Source organism: Meriones unguiculatus, chromosome 4 (genome assembly GCF_030254825.1).
Source record: "Meriones unguiculatus strain TT.TT164.6M chromosome 4, Bangor_MerUng_6.1, whole genome shotgun sequence".
Classification (NCBI taxonomy): Eukaryota; Metazoa; Chordata; class Mammalia; order Rodentia; family Muridae; genus Meriones; species Meriones unguiculatus.
In genome coordinates this window covers 97,218,853-97,238,375 of record NC_083352.1, presented here as the reverse complement: position 1 = coordinate 97,238,375, position 19,523 = coordinate 97,218,853, and the positions used below count along the sequence as shown (strand labels likewise).

At 46.9% G+C, this 19,523-nt stretch overlaps 1 protein-coding gene across 2 annotated transcripts in view; it reads right to left on the bottom strand.

Moving 5' to 3' along the window:
* The window catches only part of Coro1c (coronin 1C), a 75,259-nt gene that overhangs the window by 22,936 nt on the left and 32,800 nt on the right, over positions 1–19,523 (bottom strand). For both annotated transcript variants that reach the window (XM_021646054.2, XM_021646055.2), the window contains exon 3: positions 1,048–1,170. In XM_021646054.2, the coding sequence (XP_021501729.1) occupies positions 1,048–1,170 (123 nt within the window). The remainder of the gene's footprint in view (positions 1–1,047; positions 1,171–19,523) is intronic.

Sequence of the window (19,523 nt, the reverse complement as noted above, 5' to 3'; positions counted from 1 at the left end):
AGGCACACTGGCACATGCATGTGATCCCAGCATTAGGGAGGCAGGGGCACATGGATCTCTGTAAGTTTGAGGCCAGCCTGGTCTACAAAGGGAGTCCAGGACAGCCAAGGCTAAACAGAAAAATCTTGCCTCAAAAAAACAAAATCCTACTTAGAGGGAAAGTTCACACTCAGGACCAGTATCCTGCCTAAAAGGTGCCTTGAGGCAGTAATTGGAAGGCTAAGGTAGAAGTATCATCAGAGCCTAAAAGTTTCAAACCAGTATGGGCCACCTAACCAGATCTTTCTCTAAACAAACTTTCTGGTGCTGCAGAGCTGGCTCAGTGGTAAAGAACACTGGCTACTCTTACAAAGGACCTAGGTTCAATTCCTAGTACCCACACGGTGGCTCACAACCATTTAACTCCAGTTCCATCGCCTTCTCTGGCTAGTGTAGACACTGCCTATAAAGGCCACACATAGGTCACACATAGATATAAATGCATACAGGCAAAACACCCACACACATAAAATAAAGGTTCCTCTTTGGCAGCAGGAGAAAAATACCTTCCAACATCAGCTTGGAAACCATTCCTTATTACACTACCACCGTCTCCAATACCTGCTGTTATTTCACTTCATCTGTACAACTTTTGGCATCTTGCTTCCCAGGAGCACACAGTTTATGACAATAGTTTTTTCACTTTTTTTTTTTTTCCTTTTTGGTAGGGGGTGCACAGCCAAATGTCATGAATAAAAATATTAGAAAATCATCTTACTTGCACCCAAATCTTCCCTATAGATATCAAGCATCAATGGACAGGCCTTTCTCTGTCTGTCTCTGTCTTTCTCCCTCTCCCTCTGAGAAAAACAAAGAATAGTACTGGTTGACACAAGGGCTTGTAAAGGGCTCATCTGTCATTGAGCCTCAATGTATAATCCAATGGAGTCAACACTGCTAGGAATTCTACTTTTTAGCCCCGTACATGAGTGTACATGAACACTGACTGTACTAAGAGCAGGAGCTGAGTCCCAATGGTTTGTCTCATTTTACATCCTGGGGACTTACCATAACAGTGCAGTCCTCTGAGCCGCTGGCAATGACCTGATCATTATGTGGACACCAGTCTATGTCCAGCACTGGTCCTGTGTGGCCACATACTGTAGGGTAGGATTTGTCAATTCGCCCCGTCTAAAAGAAGAGAAAAACCAATCATGTAACAGTGTGACATCAATACATCAGCACCTATCAATCATTGCCCCCCAATCTCTATCACATATAATCACATTCATTTTCTCAATGCCAACTAGTAAGAACCATTGTAGGGGTAAAACTACAATAGTCATTATTAATGGCACTCTATCACATTACAAGGACCTAAACTTCCAGAACCAAAATATTTTGTCTGCATTAAAAACAACCAAGAGAATTATAAGTCATTTTACCAAAAGACAATTCTATAGCAGCTACATTGTTGTACTCAAGGGCTAAGAGGGAACTTCGGTACTACACAAAATGTAAAATAAAATTCTCTTTTTAAGAGTTCATTTCAGCTGGTGTGGTAGTGCATGTCTGTAATCTCAGTGCTCGAGAGGCAGAGGCAGAGGCAGGCAGATAGCTGTGAGTTTGAGGTTAGCTTGGTCTACAGAGCAAGCCCAGGACAGACAGGACTACACAAAGAAATCCTGTCTTAGGAAAAAGAGTTGGGGGGGGAGGGACAGAGAGAGAGAGAGAGAGAGAGAGAGAGAGAGAGAGAGAGTTTATTTCAAATTATGGGCTCTGTGTGTACAGGAGTGGCTGTGGAAGACAGAGGCTCTGGACACTCTTGGAGCTGGAGTTACAGGCAGCTGTGAGCTGGAAACTACTTAGGTTCTCTGCAAGAACAATACAAGCTCTCAACTGTTGAGCCCGTTCTCCAGCCCCCACACTTAGGAGAACAAGCTACTGGAGTATACATACATGCTGACAGTTTCAGAAATAAAAGGAAAGCTGTAGCTATTGCCCAGAGTCTAAAGGATGAGGCTGCAAAGCCTCTGTCAACAGAAACAACAATCAGTCAGTTTGCACTAGGCTAGACCTTACCACCCAGTTCCACATTCCATTAAGAAGAAAATGTTTACTGTTGTTCAAAGTCACCACAAGTCGCCCATGTTAAGTGCTTGAATCTAACAAGCCAGCCTACCAATTTGGGGTCAATCAAGACAACTACTGTGTTACCAGTAGGTATATGGAAGTTATCTCATTGTTCTAACAGGATGGAGGCTGTCTGCTGGAGGAGCAGGCCCACAGAAGAATTGCCTACTGTGTAACAGTCACACCAACTACTGGTGCTGCTCCTCTAGCAGTAACCCTTCACGCTGGGGCAGGCTTCTTGGCAATCTGTCAAGGTAAGTGAACTCTATTTGAAATCTGATTCAACTATGGGAATCTTCAGAGAGCGGTGTGCTAAACTGACAAGCCCACATGCTCTGCATCAGAGAGATGGGCTCAGATCCAGGTCCCACTGCTTGAAGAGGTTAGCCCAAGGAAAGTCAAACAGCTAAGACACAGCTCCTCACCTGCAGGCTAGGTGCAGCAATACCCGTCTCTCAGGATTACTGTGAGAATTTAACAAGATAGGTAAAATGTCCTATTACGGTGATCTGGGTGAAGCACCTCAGACATGAGTACTCAATAAAACTGTCACTGTCATTACCCTGTCAGTACACTGAGTGCTGGAGCCTGGATGTGGAAGGGTCAAACCTATGCCAACTGAGGAGTGGAGTCAAGGAGGCATCCAAGAAGATTATAGTGACAATGTGCATTGCCACATGTGCAAGGGTTTCTGCTAAGAAGGAATGATCTATGCTGAGGCTTAGAATGCCCCTACCCACAGGCCTATGGCCTAGGTTTCTTCCGAGATTCCCCCTTTCCAGGCAAAAGTCATTAAACACAGGGGCTGGGGATCTGGCTCTACAGTAGAACACTTTTCCTAGTATACACAAGACCTTGGGCTTAGTCCACAGCATTGCAAAAAAAGAAAGAAAAGAAAAAGAAAAACAGGAAATGTCAGTGGACACCACGTCATAAAAGAATCTGGCAAAGCACGGCATTCAGAGCCAAGATTGTCCAGGCCAGAATGGCATCTCTGCAGTTTCCCAAGTGTGGGCTCTTCTCCACATTACTCCAGCTGTCACGTCTTACACAGTTTTTCACCTGTAACAGAATGTTGACAGTTTATTCCTTAGATGTGAGACTAAGACAACCAAGGTCTGGTGTTAGGTAGTGTCCCAGCACATGAAGCACTTGAGAATCCAGCAAACACTCGATTCACCCTCCTGCATCTTCACTGGGGTTCATGCTGTCACATATGGGTGGCATGGAGGTCCTTGTGCTCACAAATAAGCACTTGGGGACTCAGAAATGCTAAACATGTTAGCTTGTTTCTTTAAGAAAGGGATGAACAACCTGTCATCCTCTCAGAAGGCTGGGAGCTGCCATGGTTAATAGCCTGGTGACCTTTGCCCTATCCTCTACTGGATATCGTGAGCTTGTCAATCTACAGAATCTACCTTTATGGAAGGTGTCACATATACTTTACAAAGAGTTTTGATGTAGTCACTCCTTAAACTTTACTGTATGTATGAGATTGAGTTATTTACCATTAGAGAAGTTTTCACCAATTTATGGTGCACCTGACTATGCCTACTTGGGGTCAGATGCCTCAAGTTTGAACCAACAACAGCTACTTAGTCATGCTGAACCAAATTATCTTCTTACCTCTTGGATGGTTGCTCTGTGGCCATGGTCACAGAGACACCACACTTCCATCACATCTCTTCTTAAAGGAGGGCATCTATTAAACACTGAGACCAGGTGGGTTCACCCAATTCTCTCACTGTAGCCCTACAGCCCCCAGGAGGCAGCTGGTTAGCTGACTTGTGCCTCTGCTTACAGTCTACCGTTTAGGTACAGGTAGCCTCACGGGTGTTCTGTATGACACTGTAAAAACTTCTAACTTCCATCTCATATGGCTTCAAAATTACCCTCTTAAATGTGTGACACTCCATAGCCTAAAATCTCCTAAGACAGGAAAACCAGAATGACTCTGGCTCCCATGTCAATAGACAATCCTGCAGAGCAGATGACACACAAAAACCAAACAGATAAAGTAGATAATGGCTAAGAATTTTCCAGATTCCAGAGACTCAACAGGCACAAATTAACCTAATGGAAGGGTATCTACACACACATACTCTCTCTCTCTCTCTCTCTCTCTCTCTCTTATACACACCCACACAAACTCTTTTTCACACACACACACACACACACACACACACACACACACGCCTCAAAAGCAGCCAGTGAGATAGAAGAGAGTGCCTACTGACAGATTAGTCAGATGGAGTGTATTAAGCGTAGGCTTTGGAGAATGTTACCCCTTTCTGTTGGCCCAAATAAAACATCATGCAAGCGTGATCCTTTTTAAAAAGCAAACAACAAGAAAGGACATTTTCAACAAAAATAATACCACAAATGGATTTTTCCTCAAAAAAGACAAAAAAAAGTACTCAATATGGTAAGTTTAATATGAATTAACTGTGCAAATCAGCAGTAATAATGGCTAGTGGGGTACAAATCAAAATAAGGCAGAAATGAAATAATATACAACAGTAACAACAGAAATAGGAAGGCTAAATCAGACCAGTCAGGAAATCAAGGAAGACACAAATAAACCCAAGGACAAATTGAGGAACACACTGACAACAGGCTGGGAGCTGACAGGGTGGAAACCCATGAGCAACATCAGAAGTCATTAGAAAACTCCAGATGAACCTATATACAACCTATATACAACATATAACTTGTCAAAACTTACTCAATCTGGAAAAAAGAAGAAAAAACCTTGAAATATCACTGGAAAGTGGGTTCTGGGCCAGCAGAGACTACAGTGAGATCCTGTCAAAAAAAACAGCCTAACAGCTTTCCAAAGCGCAGAGAGGGGAAGGCCAGTAAGCTGGCCTCAGGAAACGAGGAGAGGGGAAGCACAGACACAGAGGACAGCAGGAAACAAGAGCATTCAAGTATTCACTCACACCATGCAGAGCATTCTTTAAGAGAAAAAAGGGCTGGGGAGAGGGCTCAGCAGGTAGGAGCACCACCTGGCTTCTCCAGGTTTGGTTCCCAGCACTGAAGTGGCAGCTCCCAACCATCTGTAACTGCAGACCCAGGAGATCTGGTATCCCTTTGTGGCCTCTGAGAGTACCAGGCAGGCACACAAGCCAGTAAAACACACACATAACAATAAATATATAACATTGTAATGTACACACACACGCAGACACACACACAGGTTGAGGAAAAAGATAAGTGTGAAAGCAGAAGAGGTACAATAGCACAGCCAGCGAGCCAACACAGCCAGACACAACAGTGGCAGATGATATGAACATAGGGATCAAAGGGCAAACCTGGGAACCAGCGGATGTGTGAGAAGCTATTCTGTCTCACTGCTAACTAGACAAAGGCTGAGAGATTGCGCAGTGGTTAAGGGCCCTTTGCTGCTCTTCCGTAAGACTTGTATTCATGTCCCAGTACCCATGTAGGGCAGCTCACAACCACCTGTTACTCCAGCTTCAGGGAATCCCACACATTCTTCTGGCCTCCGTGGGCACCTTGCACACGCACACCTACGCACACAAAATAAATTAAAAGCAATGAGGTACCATTTGACATCTGTTACAAATAGCATAAATGAAAAGGCCTAGCTAGGAGCTGACAGGGAAATGTCTTGTTACACTTCCTTCTGCAAGTAACAGTGCTGGGTAAAGTGACAACATTCCCCCCAAAGTGTCACCTTCTAAATGAGCTTGATGAGGTAAATGTTGCTATATTTTTCATATGAGAAAGATTCCCTGAGGCAGCACTGCAAATAGTGGCAGAAGCAAGAACCATTTTGCTAGCCTCCATCATGGGAGCAGACATTTCCACGAAGTTCCCTACCCACACGCACACATATAAAAACAGACGCATGCGTTCACTCTGTATGGTCGGCACCTGGGGTTGCTCATGGACTAAAATAAACAGTAAAATAGAAATGAACGGGCAGAGCTGAGAAGACGGAGAAAGAGAAGGGGTGGTGGCAGCTACAGCTGCTGTGCTTCTCTCTCAAGAGAGATGCAGCCAACATGGCAAAACACTAACAGCGCGAGGGCACGCACATGAACGTCGCGCTTTCTTTGAGGCTTCCCACAAAAAATAAGAAAATTCAAACATATCAACATTCTGTTATGACTTTCACATTAAAAATTTAATTGCATGCATAGTGAGTCATGGCAGCACATGTGTGTGGAAATCAGAGGATAACTCTGGGGAGTCAGGTCTCTCCTTCCACCACCAGGTGGGTCTCAGGAGAGAACCTAGGTTGTCGTCGGGGTTGATGGCAGAAGCCTCCACCCACTGAGCTGTCTCACTCATCACCATTACTATTGTTTTTTCCCCAGCAAAAGTTTTCCTGCTGAATCGTCTTATCCTGGCCTCTGTATCCCAAGCTTTGGCTCAGCAAGCCACACTTGGCACGGTGACAGCAAATACTGTGCTGAGCTTGAACGCCCCGGAACAACAGGTGGTATTTTGGTCTGGGCTAAGTGGGGCCACCGATGAGAGCAAGGCAGGTAGGAACTGCACCCCGAGCACTGGCCCTAGGACAAGAAGTTTCTCTAATTACCCCATCTTAAACAGCACCAGCTACAAGTTAGCAGGCAGGTGTCCACACACATTCCCTAATGGAGTAAGATCCGAGAATCGCAGAGTCTCTGCCGTTCCTGTATGAGTCACAGCAAGCATGCAGCAGCAGGCTATCATGCTGTACTTCCCCAGGATCCTGCCTACTGCTGAATGGCAACTTCCACATACTTCCTTCCTGTTGAGATCCAAAACAACAATGACCAGAGTACGGTGGTGAAGCCCTTTAATCCCAGCACTTTGGAGGCAGAGGTGAGTGGGTATCTGTGAGTTCAAGGCCAGCCTGGTCTACATAGCAGTTATACGCAATTCAACAGAAACACCAACAATAACAAAACAAGAATGATAACAGCTAATGCTTTCAGGTGTATACAAGACCATCGATCAGATGGGAACTTAATTATTCCCATTCTCTAAATAAATGGAGGCACAGTACCCAAGAGGAGGTTATCTGAAATGTCACTGGCCATCCATACTAGGTTTGGATAGGGAAAAAAGATTCCCACCAGGACACGGGCTGTGCACAGTGTGCAACAGTAGCCTTGCAATCACTGGCAGCCAGCCATCAGAAACTTGGACTTAATAAAAGCGGATACTCTGCAAGCAGCTGCTTCCTCTGGATGTGATGTCACCATAAAGCCTTCCAACAATTAAAGCAGTACGGTACTGCAGCGCTGCACAAAAGGAACTGGTCATACACCGTGGGAGAAGCACAAGCACGGACACACTGAGGGCATGGCATCCTAAGCGTACACACCATCGACTCATCATGACTGCTTACGGGATAGCAGCCATCTTGTTTCCATGGTTTATAACTGCCAAATGCCTTCTCACCCATAACAAAATCAAAACTAAAGCACAATCACACTTTTAACCAAAGGGTATACACTATTAAATTGTGATGGGGCCCACCAAGATTGTGCAGAGGGCAAAGGTACTTGATGCCAAGCCCAAGGACCTGAGTTCAATCCCCAGAACCCAAACGGTAGAACCAACTCCCTGCATCAAGTTATCTTCCAACCTGCACATGTACACTTGGTACCTGCCTAAACAAGTAAACAAACACATCACTGCAGAGCGGGGCACTCTGGTTACCATGACAACAGACTAACGTGTAAGGGCAAGCAGACATCACCCGGAAAGGCTCTGGGAAGCTCAGTGCACACAGTTCCCATTCACCCCGTCTGTAACCCAGTGAACGACTGAGGACCCGTGTCTACTCTGCAGCTCTGTACACACCCTGTGAGGCCGGTGCTCACCCGCCCCTCAGAAGCACATGCAAATAATAGCAAGGCTGGAAAGCTTACAAACTCAATGCCAGTTTTTCTGACAAAAACTGACATTTTAAGAGCCTTGTCCCAATTTTCCAATTTCTGTATAAAATAATTTCATGTTATTAATGCCGCTTCATCAAGGTTAAGCCACCTCAACTGCACCATCTAGACAGGGTATCGCTCTTTCTAGCCTTTTCTTTCTCATTAGTGTGTATGGTGTCTGTGCAGCGGTAGGTGTGCATGCCATGGAGGTCAGACAGCAAGCTATGGGTTCTGGAGGCTCATCAGCCAGGCTTGCATATTAACCACCTTTACCTGGCATTTCATCAGCCTAAATCACGAATTTCATTTTGTTTTATTTGCTGGATCTTCTGAGGCAGTGTCTCACTGTGTAGCAGGCTGGAGCTCACAGGATCCGGGCCTGTACACCATGAAACCCAGCATTACTCCTTTTCTAGGACGGAAACCACAGCCATTTGTGTTCTGAGCCGACCATAAGGTTTTAGTTCACTCACTTCTTAGCTTCCTGGTCACACGGCACACTGCGCCTCTCCAGCCACAACCCCAAGTAGTTGAGATTATCTGAAGTCAACTCAGTAACTGTTAAAACCAGCAGCAAGGTTCCCGGAGGCTCTGTCCCAGGCCCCGGTTCATAAACCCGCGGGACAGTGGTGAAATGGGTCAGGACCCTGGCACACTTTCATTAGTACCTGACAGACCCAGTGGCCTGCTCTGAGCCAAGCAACATGAGCCCAAGGGAAAATTCAGCCTCTGAGGCGTGCAGACAGCTGGCACAAGGCGGAGGTGTAAGGGCACAGTTTCCACGTGGCTGGCCCGAGCTGAGGGTGACAGCTTTGAACATGTCCCTGCCAGCAACCCCTAGAGAGCAGCAAAGCTGACGCCAGAACTGTCATGTGCTTTGGGTTTGGGGCAAGACCTTACAATTTCAAACCAAGATGCCTGAGGAGTGAGCTTGCGCCTCTCTGCAAAACCCAGTCAATTAGGCTGCATTTCCTGCCATGGGCTTGGGGAGGGTAGAAGACAGTGAAAAATAAAAACAAAATGGAAGCATCAGTGATCATAATATCCTATGTAGTAGCTCTGAAAAAAGGAATGTTTTAACTGAACTGACTTTCTCTAAGTATTCTCTGTAAGCACTTAAAATACAGGTATGTCTCCAGTTACACTGTATTCCCATCACTTCTGAACAAAACCCATAGTGGCTTCCACCTCGGTCTAAGCATGTGCACCTGCTGCAGGAGTCCGTCTTAGGCAGCACACAGTATGTGTGCTAAGGCCACTGCAGTCAAACTGTAAATGTACAACACACTGGGAATTTCCCACAGACATTATTACAGGGGGATGCTACCCTGTGAAGATCACCCCCATGGACCCTCAAAACCCAAGGCTTGTAATGTGTGCTGTGTGGCTTATATGAGATCATGCTGAATAGAACAATTCCTCACACACCGCCTATGTCCCCCCATCAGTCAATTAGATACAATGAAACATAGTAGGAAGGACCAATGAGCAGTAACTGGCCCCTTCCAAAGTAGAAACGTAGCATTTTAAATTTTTCATAAGCACCTTTGCAAAGTTAGTAAACTGCTCCAGTGACAAAGCAGTCTCTGATACTCCCTTGAGATGCTGAGACAGCTACACACATCTTCCTAGCTTCTATCCTGGATTACACCACGTACCCCCCTGTGCTTTCTGTCCCCCTCCTATAAACCCAGGCGGCTGCCTCACTTTCCCATCCTTTCCAACTTCCCAGCTATTTCTCTGTGCTTCTGCCCCAAACTGGGTACGATCAGGCAGATGCTGAGGGTCCAGAGAGCCGAGTCTCAGGTCTCATGACTCCAAGAAGAGAAAAGAGCAGCCCAGTCCTTCCAAAAGTTTGCTTCTTAAGGAAAAAATGAGGCCCAAACCCATCTGATGTGCCCACATTTCAGTAACAATTCATTTCTGGCTTTGGGGCAATACACTGAGAACTCGTGAACTCCAGCAGGGAAAGTGGAATCAAACATGTGCTTGGAAGCAGAGGAAAGTTTCAGCCAAGCATAAGGGCTCCATTCACATGTGCAGAGTTCAAAGGCGTCAGGAAAGGGCATCTATTGAAGCCGTTTTTTTCCCCAGCTTCCTTTTTCTATGACAGAATTATTTATGTGAGTGCGTGTTCCGTTGGGATCCGTGGGCCCCAGCTGCTCCAGAGGGAGGAGCCACGGTGACGGCAGATGACAGGAGTGGACTTAGCTGTGGAGATGCACAACCATGTGCAACTTGCTGTTGAAACACATGGAGAAGTTTTGCTTTCAGGGAACAGAAACACCAGCCTTCAGGTATGTGGGGGTGTTCTGGAGTAAAACATTAGACTAAGTTACTCTGTCAGGTAAGGTAAGCCAGCAACTAAGGCTGCCAGGAGAGGTGTGGCCCTGGGAAAAAAGAGCCTTAAGTGACTAAAACAGGTAACCTTTGCATCACAGGTATCCTCAAGAGCTGGACTCACCAACTTTCTTTATCTTTCCTTTTTCTGTGAAGCAGGGTTTCTCTGTGTAGTCCTGGAACTCTGAAATCTGCCTGCCTCTGCCTCCCAACTGCTGGGGTTAAAGGTATGCACCACCATGCCCATGCATCAACATAATTTTTAAATTTATTGTATGTGTAGTAGGGGCCATGTACACGCTATATCACACATGTGGAGGTCAGAGGGCAAGTCTATAGAGTAGCTTCTCTCTTTCTACATTGCACATATTCCAGGATCAAACTCAGATCACCAGGCTTGTGTAGCAATCACTTTGCCCACTGAGCCATCTTGCTGGCCCAAGTACTAAATTTGACAGATTTAATACAGACCAGACTTAGAGCCCACTGAAAACTTAAGAAGAGTTACTATAAAGCCATGAATATTTTACCCAAAGGCAAAAAAAAAAAAAAAGTGGAAAAGGTAACATGTTCTCATTCAAATAAGCCACACTGGGATGTAGTTTAGTGGGAGAGCCCGGGACAGACACACAGGCAATCAGGCAATTTAAATTCAATCCCTGGAATAAAGGTCTATACTGAACCTACCCCCCAGCCCCCAGGAGTTCTTTCCTATGCTACCTTAACAATCAGTATCTACTCTGCTTTCAAAAAGCTAAAAACACACATTTCCTTTTTTTTTGGGGGGGGGAGGGGGGTTAGTATTATGTCAGGGTCTCACTTTGTAGCCCTGGCTGGCTGGAACTCACTATTTAGGCCAGGCTGGCTTCAAATTCAAAGTTCTGCCTACCTCTGCCTCGAGTGCTGGCATTAAAGCTGTGTGCCAACCCTAATGGCTGGCTAGGTATTTCTTAAATGACTTGAGAAAAAACTGACAAAGCGAAAACTCAATACTTCTGACCATCATGATGCCAGGTGACACTTCTGAACTGAGAAAAGTCAAGAACCCACAATGGGGTTGAATATAGTCAAAGGCAACTTCTCAGAGTCACAGGCACAAGAAGTGTGGATCTAAGTGTAAGCTACAGTAGTGGGTGGTTGTCTAATCTGTCCTTGTGAGCAAGTGGAGATGCCACCAGCGGGACTCAAAGTGGGGATGAAAAGCAGACCCACACTGCATTTGACGGGCAGGGAAAATGCCTCGGGACTGCTGCAGGACTGTTTGTGTCCTGTCAACAGGCTAGAGGAGCAGAGCACAGACCCACAGCTCAGGCAGATGAGACCCACTCGGCCCGCACGATGCCTAGTAGATATGTGCCTCATTCCCACTCCAGCCCAGCCTTCCCTGGACTCTACACCCAACTGGCAGAGACCTTCAAGCTGGGAAGAGAAGAGCAGCTTGTGGCATGTGTAGATGACGTGGCAGAAATGTGTTCACTGCACACTGGGCGGACTTTGAGCAGTCTACATGTACTCAGATCCCTTTCCTGGCCCATGTGCTCAGCATGGACTCATGATCTCCAGAAACCCAGGAAGGAGTTAAACTGTCTCTGCACTTGACTAGGTGGCTTCTCACCACACATTTCCAGATCCCACCATTCTCCAAGCAGCTGTGCAGCCAATCAAAGCAGAGGAAGGAAATTACCCTGGCCAGCTGTCAGCCATGGAGCACTGATGGCCATATATGGTAAAAAGCACTGTCAGAGCTTGTCAGGCCTGCAGGCCGGCTGCTGGGGACACAGCAGTGAACTGCGGCCACAGAAGCTGGATGAGGTGAGGGGACACACAAAGGACAGGCTGCATGCTCATCGCTGGATGAGGGGGGAAGGGTGGACACCATCATCTGCTGGGCATATTCTCAGTGAGTCACAGCCACTTGCAGTCATCAAAAATAGCCTCAGGGCACACTGTGAGGTTCCTTCTGCCAGTACTTTGTGCTTCATTGTTAACTGGGGGCAAGCAGAGCACCCCTCCTCCCTGCTCCCTCCAGTGAGACTGGAAAACACAGCACAGGGAGAAAATGAAAGGGCCCTTCTGTGGCACTTCATGTGGTAATGAGGCCATGCAGCACTCATGTGGCTGGCAGCTCGAGACACAATTTAGAAGTCATTGTTCTGCACCTGGTGTCCTCCCCCTAAATCCATAGACCATCCCCCAGCTTTTCAAGGCCCAAATACTTCAGAATTTAGGTGCTACGGGCATTAGACAGAATCTATTTCAGTGAGCAGTGAACAGGCAGGTCACAACACACCAAGAAAGGCATTTAAAAAAATCTTCTACCATTAACACCAAAAGCTATGCAGAGTCAAACAGCCACCTCTATACAGTGGACAATCAGCATCACTCTCTGTAGAAATGAAAACTGCCTGTCAACATGTTCAGCAACACACAGCGATGCCGCCAATGCAAATCTGGCAGGTGCTGGTACAGTGGATCACACAGAAAAGCACCATGGGAGTTTGTGCTCCTTTTGAATCGCCTGTGAAAGGAAGAACTTATCAGCTCAGTGCCTGGCACTTAAAGGAAGCCCTCAGCAGACAAACTTACCCCCAAGGCATGGTACACACTAAGATTGTAAACCCGAACCTGTCATGGGCCAGCGGCATGCAGGCCAAGATACTGTCTTGTTGTTAAGCTTTCCATCCAGAGAGAGAATGCAAAGGAGGTTCAACTAGACTACAAGTCCCTAAGACCCAAGTCCTTCACACAGAGTGGGGAAAAATAACAAAAATCTACATGGAGAAGTTAACAGAAGACTTAGATATGGAAGTTCAAAATAACAAAGGCCTGCAGCCTGGAACAGTCATTCCATCCCAGACTCAAGTTCTGAAGAACAGGGGAGAAACAGTGGCTGCACAAAGGTGACAGCTCATGAAGAAGAGCCTCCAAACACAACTGGAGGAGCCTTTGGAGCCCCACTTTTGTCACTAACTCAAGCCACTGTCTCCTCCTGAGATGGCTAAGGGAAGACACCTGGCTGATGCAGCTGTTAGGGCCTGAGCACTTGTTCTGCTTCTTCACATGCTGGAAGAAAATGGCCATTTACACAGTTCACACTGGAAATGAATACGAAAAAGTCGACAGATGTGTGGTTTGTCTAGCATGAAGCTCCTCTAACTTCTCCTGACTTACAGGGTTGGTTCATGTGACACACAACTGATCAGATGCACCTCCTCTAGCAGGCCATTTCCTGCAGGCCAGCAAGGCCAACCGCCAACTGAAGTCCTAGTCTGGAAGAAGATGTGGCCATCGCCTTTGCCCTCCTGGGATAGACCACCTCCCCATCCTTCTCAAGACTGCACGCTAACGGGGCTTCCCTCTAGCTCCTGAAAGCACACACACAGGACCCGAAAGCAAACAACCTTCCTCGTGATGTCGCCCAGCTTCAGGTGGGACTCATAACCAGAGCGGGAGTGCTTTACAGTCAGGCTCAGCACTGGGCAGGCCCAGGGAAGCTCTAACAGGAACTTTTAAAAGCAACTGCCCAGGCAAGACCCTCTTGCCACAGGTGGAGCTGGCAAAGCAATGGCCTTGCTGCCACAGGCAGCCAGGATGGCAGTAGGCACAGCCACGGTGGCAACTCTCACCCACCTGGCTCTGTATGTCAGCCTGTGCTCTGAGCCTGTGTGGGGTGTAAGTTCTACCTGTGGGGGCCCTACCAGCAGACAAGAAATCCGAACAATTGGTTCCTCCCACCACAAGCACCTTGTTCAATCCAGATGTCATTTTCTCGAATGATCAGATGAGCCTGTCTGACCCCAAGAACTATGGCTTTGATTAACCCTGGTGCTGTTCTCAGAGGATCTGCACATACGCTCATCTTCAGTGTTGTTCAGGCCCTTCTCGTCAGCAATCAGCACTCATGCGGAAACCCAAGTTTTGTGACTCCTGGACATTGACAATCAAGATCAATGCTGTGCATTACAGCCAGCCGAGGGCTGTCCACAAAGACCTCAGTCTTGTCCCCGATGAAAAGGTAACTGGCACCCTAAGGGGTGCCACATGCCCTTGAAGCGCATGAATGACTTCTGTGGGAAGAGTTCTCAGGGAGCACCATGAAGCAGTTCAGGGACAACTTTCTGCCTGAGATGACCCTGCTGTCCTGTGTGAGCACATCTTGAGGAGCAACACAGATGAGCTTGCACACCTGCACAAAAATGTCAAGGAGTCACCAAGAGATGCCCACATCAAAGGAAAAACATAGTGATCCAAGCAGATACCAAGAAGTCCGTTCACTATGCTGAGCAGACTCAACATGTTCCTCATCACATCAGCCCCAGAAGCTCTGTTGTCAATCTGTTTGTGCATCTGGCCTTTCTGTAACTTCAGGGTTTTACCCAAGTCAGGCACCATTCTCGGTCACCTTTCAGAAGGCCCCTAGTTACCATTAAAGAGCTGAGCTTCTTGGCCACATGGACCAGGTCCCCTGTGGCACAATCATGGTCAGATTAGGCTCAGCTCAGTCAGTCCCTCTGCCTTCAGAAAACCCCTACTGCAGGAGACTTAGGCCCAGTAAACTGTGTGTGGACAAGGAGTGAGGTGTATCACTGGAGAGACCAGTGGGACCTGTTCAATGTTGTTATCAAAAGCCACGACCCCACCCAGGGCCAACTTGACAGTGACAACTTTAAGAGACTGATGGCTGATTTCTGAAAACAATCAAATCAACATGCCTTTGGGTATCTGTTTCCTACCCTGTGAAGATCCCCATGTTGACAGAAGGGTTAGCCACCTGGGGTGTGGCCTTCCACAAAGGGCCCAAGGGTAGGCTTCCTGTTGAAACTGAAGCAGATGAGTCCACTTGATGCCATCTGCAGTCAGCAGGTCAAGGGTGGAAACTGTCCTCAACAATTTGTGAAACATTTCCTGATTGCTTACAGGCAGAGTGCTGGCAACTTCGGGGGTGCAGTGACATGCAAAGTCAGCACTCTGGCCGAAGGCAGATGATTTAGGGAGCAATTCAGCAGGCCCACACTGCAGCAAGGAGCAGAGGGGAGCCCTGCCAGCTGCCAGTTCCCAAGCCTTCTGAAGGTCTTCAGGCTTTCTCTGACTTTCCCACTGTGCTCCAAGAGAATGCAGCCTCCAAGAAGGAATTTCAGTCCTCAGAGTGTGCTTGCTGTGCCTTGACTGTGATGGTAAAAAATGACAGGCAGGGTCCCTCTTACACAGGAAAGAGGCGAGAAGACATGGTGCTGGTAAAAGTGCTTTAGAGCCAATGGGTCACTTCCGAGTAAGGCAAGAACAAACATGAAACCTCAGGGCTCAGCCTGTGGCCAGCACAAGCCTGTGTGTGAGACAGCAGCTGATGCTTCAGAAGGCCTTACTGAGAGCCTCACTGAGAGCACACCTTTACTATTTATACTTCATTATGTCTGTGCCTGCAGTCTCTTTCAACATATCTGCTGCCCTCGTGAGGGCCACAGGAATGGCTGGAGTTAGGAGTCACTCCCAGTTTAATGGTGTTTTCATTGCAGATGCTGCCTGAGTGCCTGTGGCTAGACTCACTGTAAACTTTTTCCCTGACCTAGCATATATTCTTTGGGTTGTGTTTTGTTTTGTTTTCAGATAGGGTCTCACCATGGATCTCAGGCTGGCCTCTGACTCAGATCTTCCTGCAGTTTTCAAAGTCTCAAATGACAAGATTCTAGGGCTGGTATTAAATCTGAAGAATGGCGGGAACTCTGGAGGTGAGCATCCTACTGCAAGCACAGCAGGTGAATGAGCTGTGCAGCAACCACTGTCATGTCATGTGTCACTGTGAGACCTCAGGATGCTCTGTGTGTAAAGCCATCACAGCAAAGGACCTCCAGAGCACCTTCTTCTATGCTGTACCATGAGCACAGTGGAGCCAAGAGTCTGGTCTTTTCCAGCACAGGGTAGGCATTCTGCTGTTTGTTCATGCCTGGCATCTGGCAGCTGATGTCGGTGATGCTCAGCTCTGCCCGGTGTTGGGGTCTCACAGCTTCTGCTCTGGGGAAGCAGATGGAGAACTGGGAGAATTCTTGAGAATTCTTGGTACAGACTTGTGAGGTAGCTGCACTTTTAATGTCTGAATATGATAATGACTTTTTTTTCTTGAGATACGGCCTCTCTACATAACCCTATGTGTCCTGGAACTTGCTCTATGGACTAGGCTAACCTCTAATCCAGAGATCCACCAGCCCTTCCTCCCAAATGCTGGGACTTGGGATTAAAGGCACCACACCCAGCTATGAATGATAAATTTTACAACTTATTTCTGTGCAGGAAGGTCTCAGTCTTGGGGACACTAAACTCAGCAGTGCTGGCATCTGACATGGTAGAGGCCCAGAAGACTGCAAACCCAAAGCCATGCCGCCAGAATGCACGGTTTGATTGGCATCTCTGTAGGGAGGACAGGGGTATTTCCCCATTTATTTATTTATCTATCTATCTATTTACTTATTTATCAATCATTATCTTCTTTTCTACTTTGTTATCTGTCTGTGTCCACTTCTTCAAGATGGGTTCTGACTTGTCATAGTCCCGACTCTGGGACATGACCTCAACACATGGCATCTTTTATGCTGTTCTGTTCTCGATGTGCACATCAAGTACACTGCCTCGAGGGAAGCAGATCTGCTTCTGCCACCTAAAAATCAATGGCTAGCGCAAACAAGGTTAGTTTCAATGTTTAACTAAAGCATGTAATAATCCAGCACAGGTCCAGGCAAAAACCACCCTGGGTTGAAGAGACAGCTCAGCAGTAACAAGCACTTGCTGCTCTTCCAGAGGACCAGCGTTCGGGTTCCAGGGCGCTGCAGCAACAGCTGAGAGCTCACATCTTGAGACAGACAGAGCCAACTGGGAGTGGCTTGAGCTTCTGAAACTTCAAAGCCCACCCCTCAACCCAGTGATAGGACTCACCTCCTAATCCTTCCCAAATAGTTCCACTAACTAGGAAGCAATCACTCAAACATATGAGCTTACGGGATCCAGCACACTAAGGGTGACTTTGAACTCATGATTTTCCTACCTCAGCTTGCCGGTGGCAGGTATGCATAGGTATGCATCACCATGCCCGGTCTATATGGCTGAGAATCAAGCTCATGCATGGCTTTGTGCATGCCGGGCAATCACCCTACCAACTGAGCTATATGTTTTAAACCACTCTTTCAAATCTCACTCAAGCTTCAGGGGTCTGGATATATAGTAAGACCCTATTTCAAAAAAAAAAAACAAAAAAAAAAAAAACATCTAGTCAGGCGTGGTAGCACACACCTTTAATCCCAGCACTCAGGGAGACAAAGGCAGGAGGATTGCTGTGAGTTTGAGGCCAGCCTGGTCTTTGAGGCCAGCCTAGTCTACAAAGCAAGTCCAGGACAGCCAAGGCTACACAAAGAAACCCTGTCTCAAAGAACAGAACAAAAAGTATGTTTATATTAACACATACATACATATAAATGTATATGCATTTACATTCTCTATCTAAGGTAAGAATGTTCAAAACTACCAGAAGGGGGGTGCGGTGGCTGACAGCACATCATGCTAGGCAAGGAGGGCCACTCACCTAATGTGAATGTGCATAAGGCCCGGCACTGGGTGGGAGCGGGGTGGGATGGACAATCAGGAAGCCACTTGTCTTAGTCAGGGCTTACTACCGCTGTGATGAAACACCATGACTACGAGCAATTTGGGGAGGAAAGGGTTTCTTGAGCTTATACTTCCAGGTAATAGTTTATCACTGACGGAGTCAGGGCAGGAAACTGGAGGCAGGAGCTGATGCAGAGGCCATGGAGGGTGCTGTTTACTGGTTTGCTCCTCATGACTTGCTTATAAAACCCAGGGCCACCAGCCCAGAAATGGCACCACAATAGGCTGGACCCTCCCCTACCAAATCATTAAGAAAATGCCCTACAGCTGGATCTCATGGAGGCATTTTCTCAAGGCTCCCTCCTTTCATTATAACTCTATCTTGGGTCAAGTTGACATAACCAGCCTACAACTCTTATCACTCACATATTCAGTGTGAACAAACTGTAGTCTGAGAATACCTGTTTTACAGTTGCTGCCTATCAAGTCACCCTAAAACCTAACCGATTACGACTAAGACTCTTATGGCCAAGCCTGACAATCTGAGATCAATGCTCAGGACCAATCTATATATCTACATATAGATATAGACAGATATGTTTTAAATAAATCACAGGTACTACCCATCTACACTGAAGGGCTCAAAGAGACAGTGACACAAAGGTTAATAGAGCCCTGGCCACACCCATTTCATCATGGTCCATGCCTCTAGACAGTCACTGCACAGGAAAAAAAAAAAAAGACACAAAGGTCCATCACAATCAGAATAGTGGGGGTGGGGAGTGCCGGGGAGACAGGAGGCTGCAGCGTGTGTCCTCCATCCAAGTGAGCAGCCAGAACGCACAGAGTTTTAAGAGCAACCTCCATCCTTACTTGTTGAAGGCAGGACTGGCAGGTTTTGTGAGGTCCAAAGTTCGCATAGCCTAGCCTAACAGGAGCTGCTGCTCTGCTTGCTGAGGTTCACAGCAGGGATGGTTCACAAGTACCGCTGCTCCACAGAGGATGGTTCATGCCAGCCTGGCAGACTGCTCATGGGACTGAAACCTGCATGCTAGAGATGAAGCAGCTTGGCACTTGTAGCAAGGGATAAAAACTATGCCTCATGCCAGCCCAAACCACAAAGACAGCTTGTATTCAGCAAGACTGCCTTGTCTTATTCAGCCTCTGAAAGACTGAAGAACAAGAATACACCAAACCACACCTGCAGCGGCCACAGCAGAGCGGCATGCCATGGCTTGAGCAATGCTACAGAAGAGCTGGGGACTAATCCAAGCCAGCACACCTTAGCCGAGAACTAATGATTGCTGGCAATCCACTTTCTCTAACAAAACCACCCACTCAAAAAACTCACAAATCACATGCTTAAAACATACCCAATGTGCTGACCACTCATGTGTATGCTGGTGCTTGTGTGTGAGCAGAGGCAAGTGTGTATTTCAAAATATTTGTCCCTGTTACTATTTTCATTTTAGGTCTTAAGTCCTGGAAGACAGAGACTGTCTAACTCATTTATATTCTTCCAGAATCTAATCACAAGACTCTGAGATAATGTGATTTACAGTGGGCAGATCCCTTTGT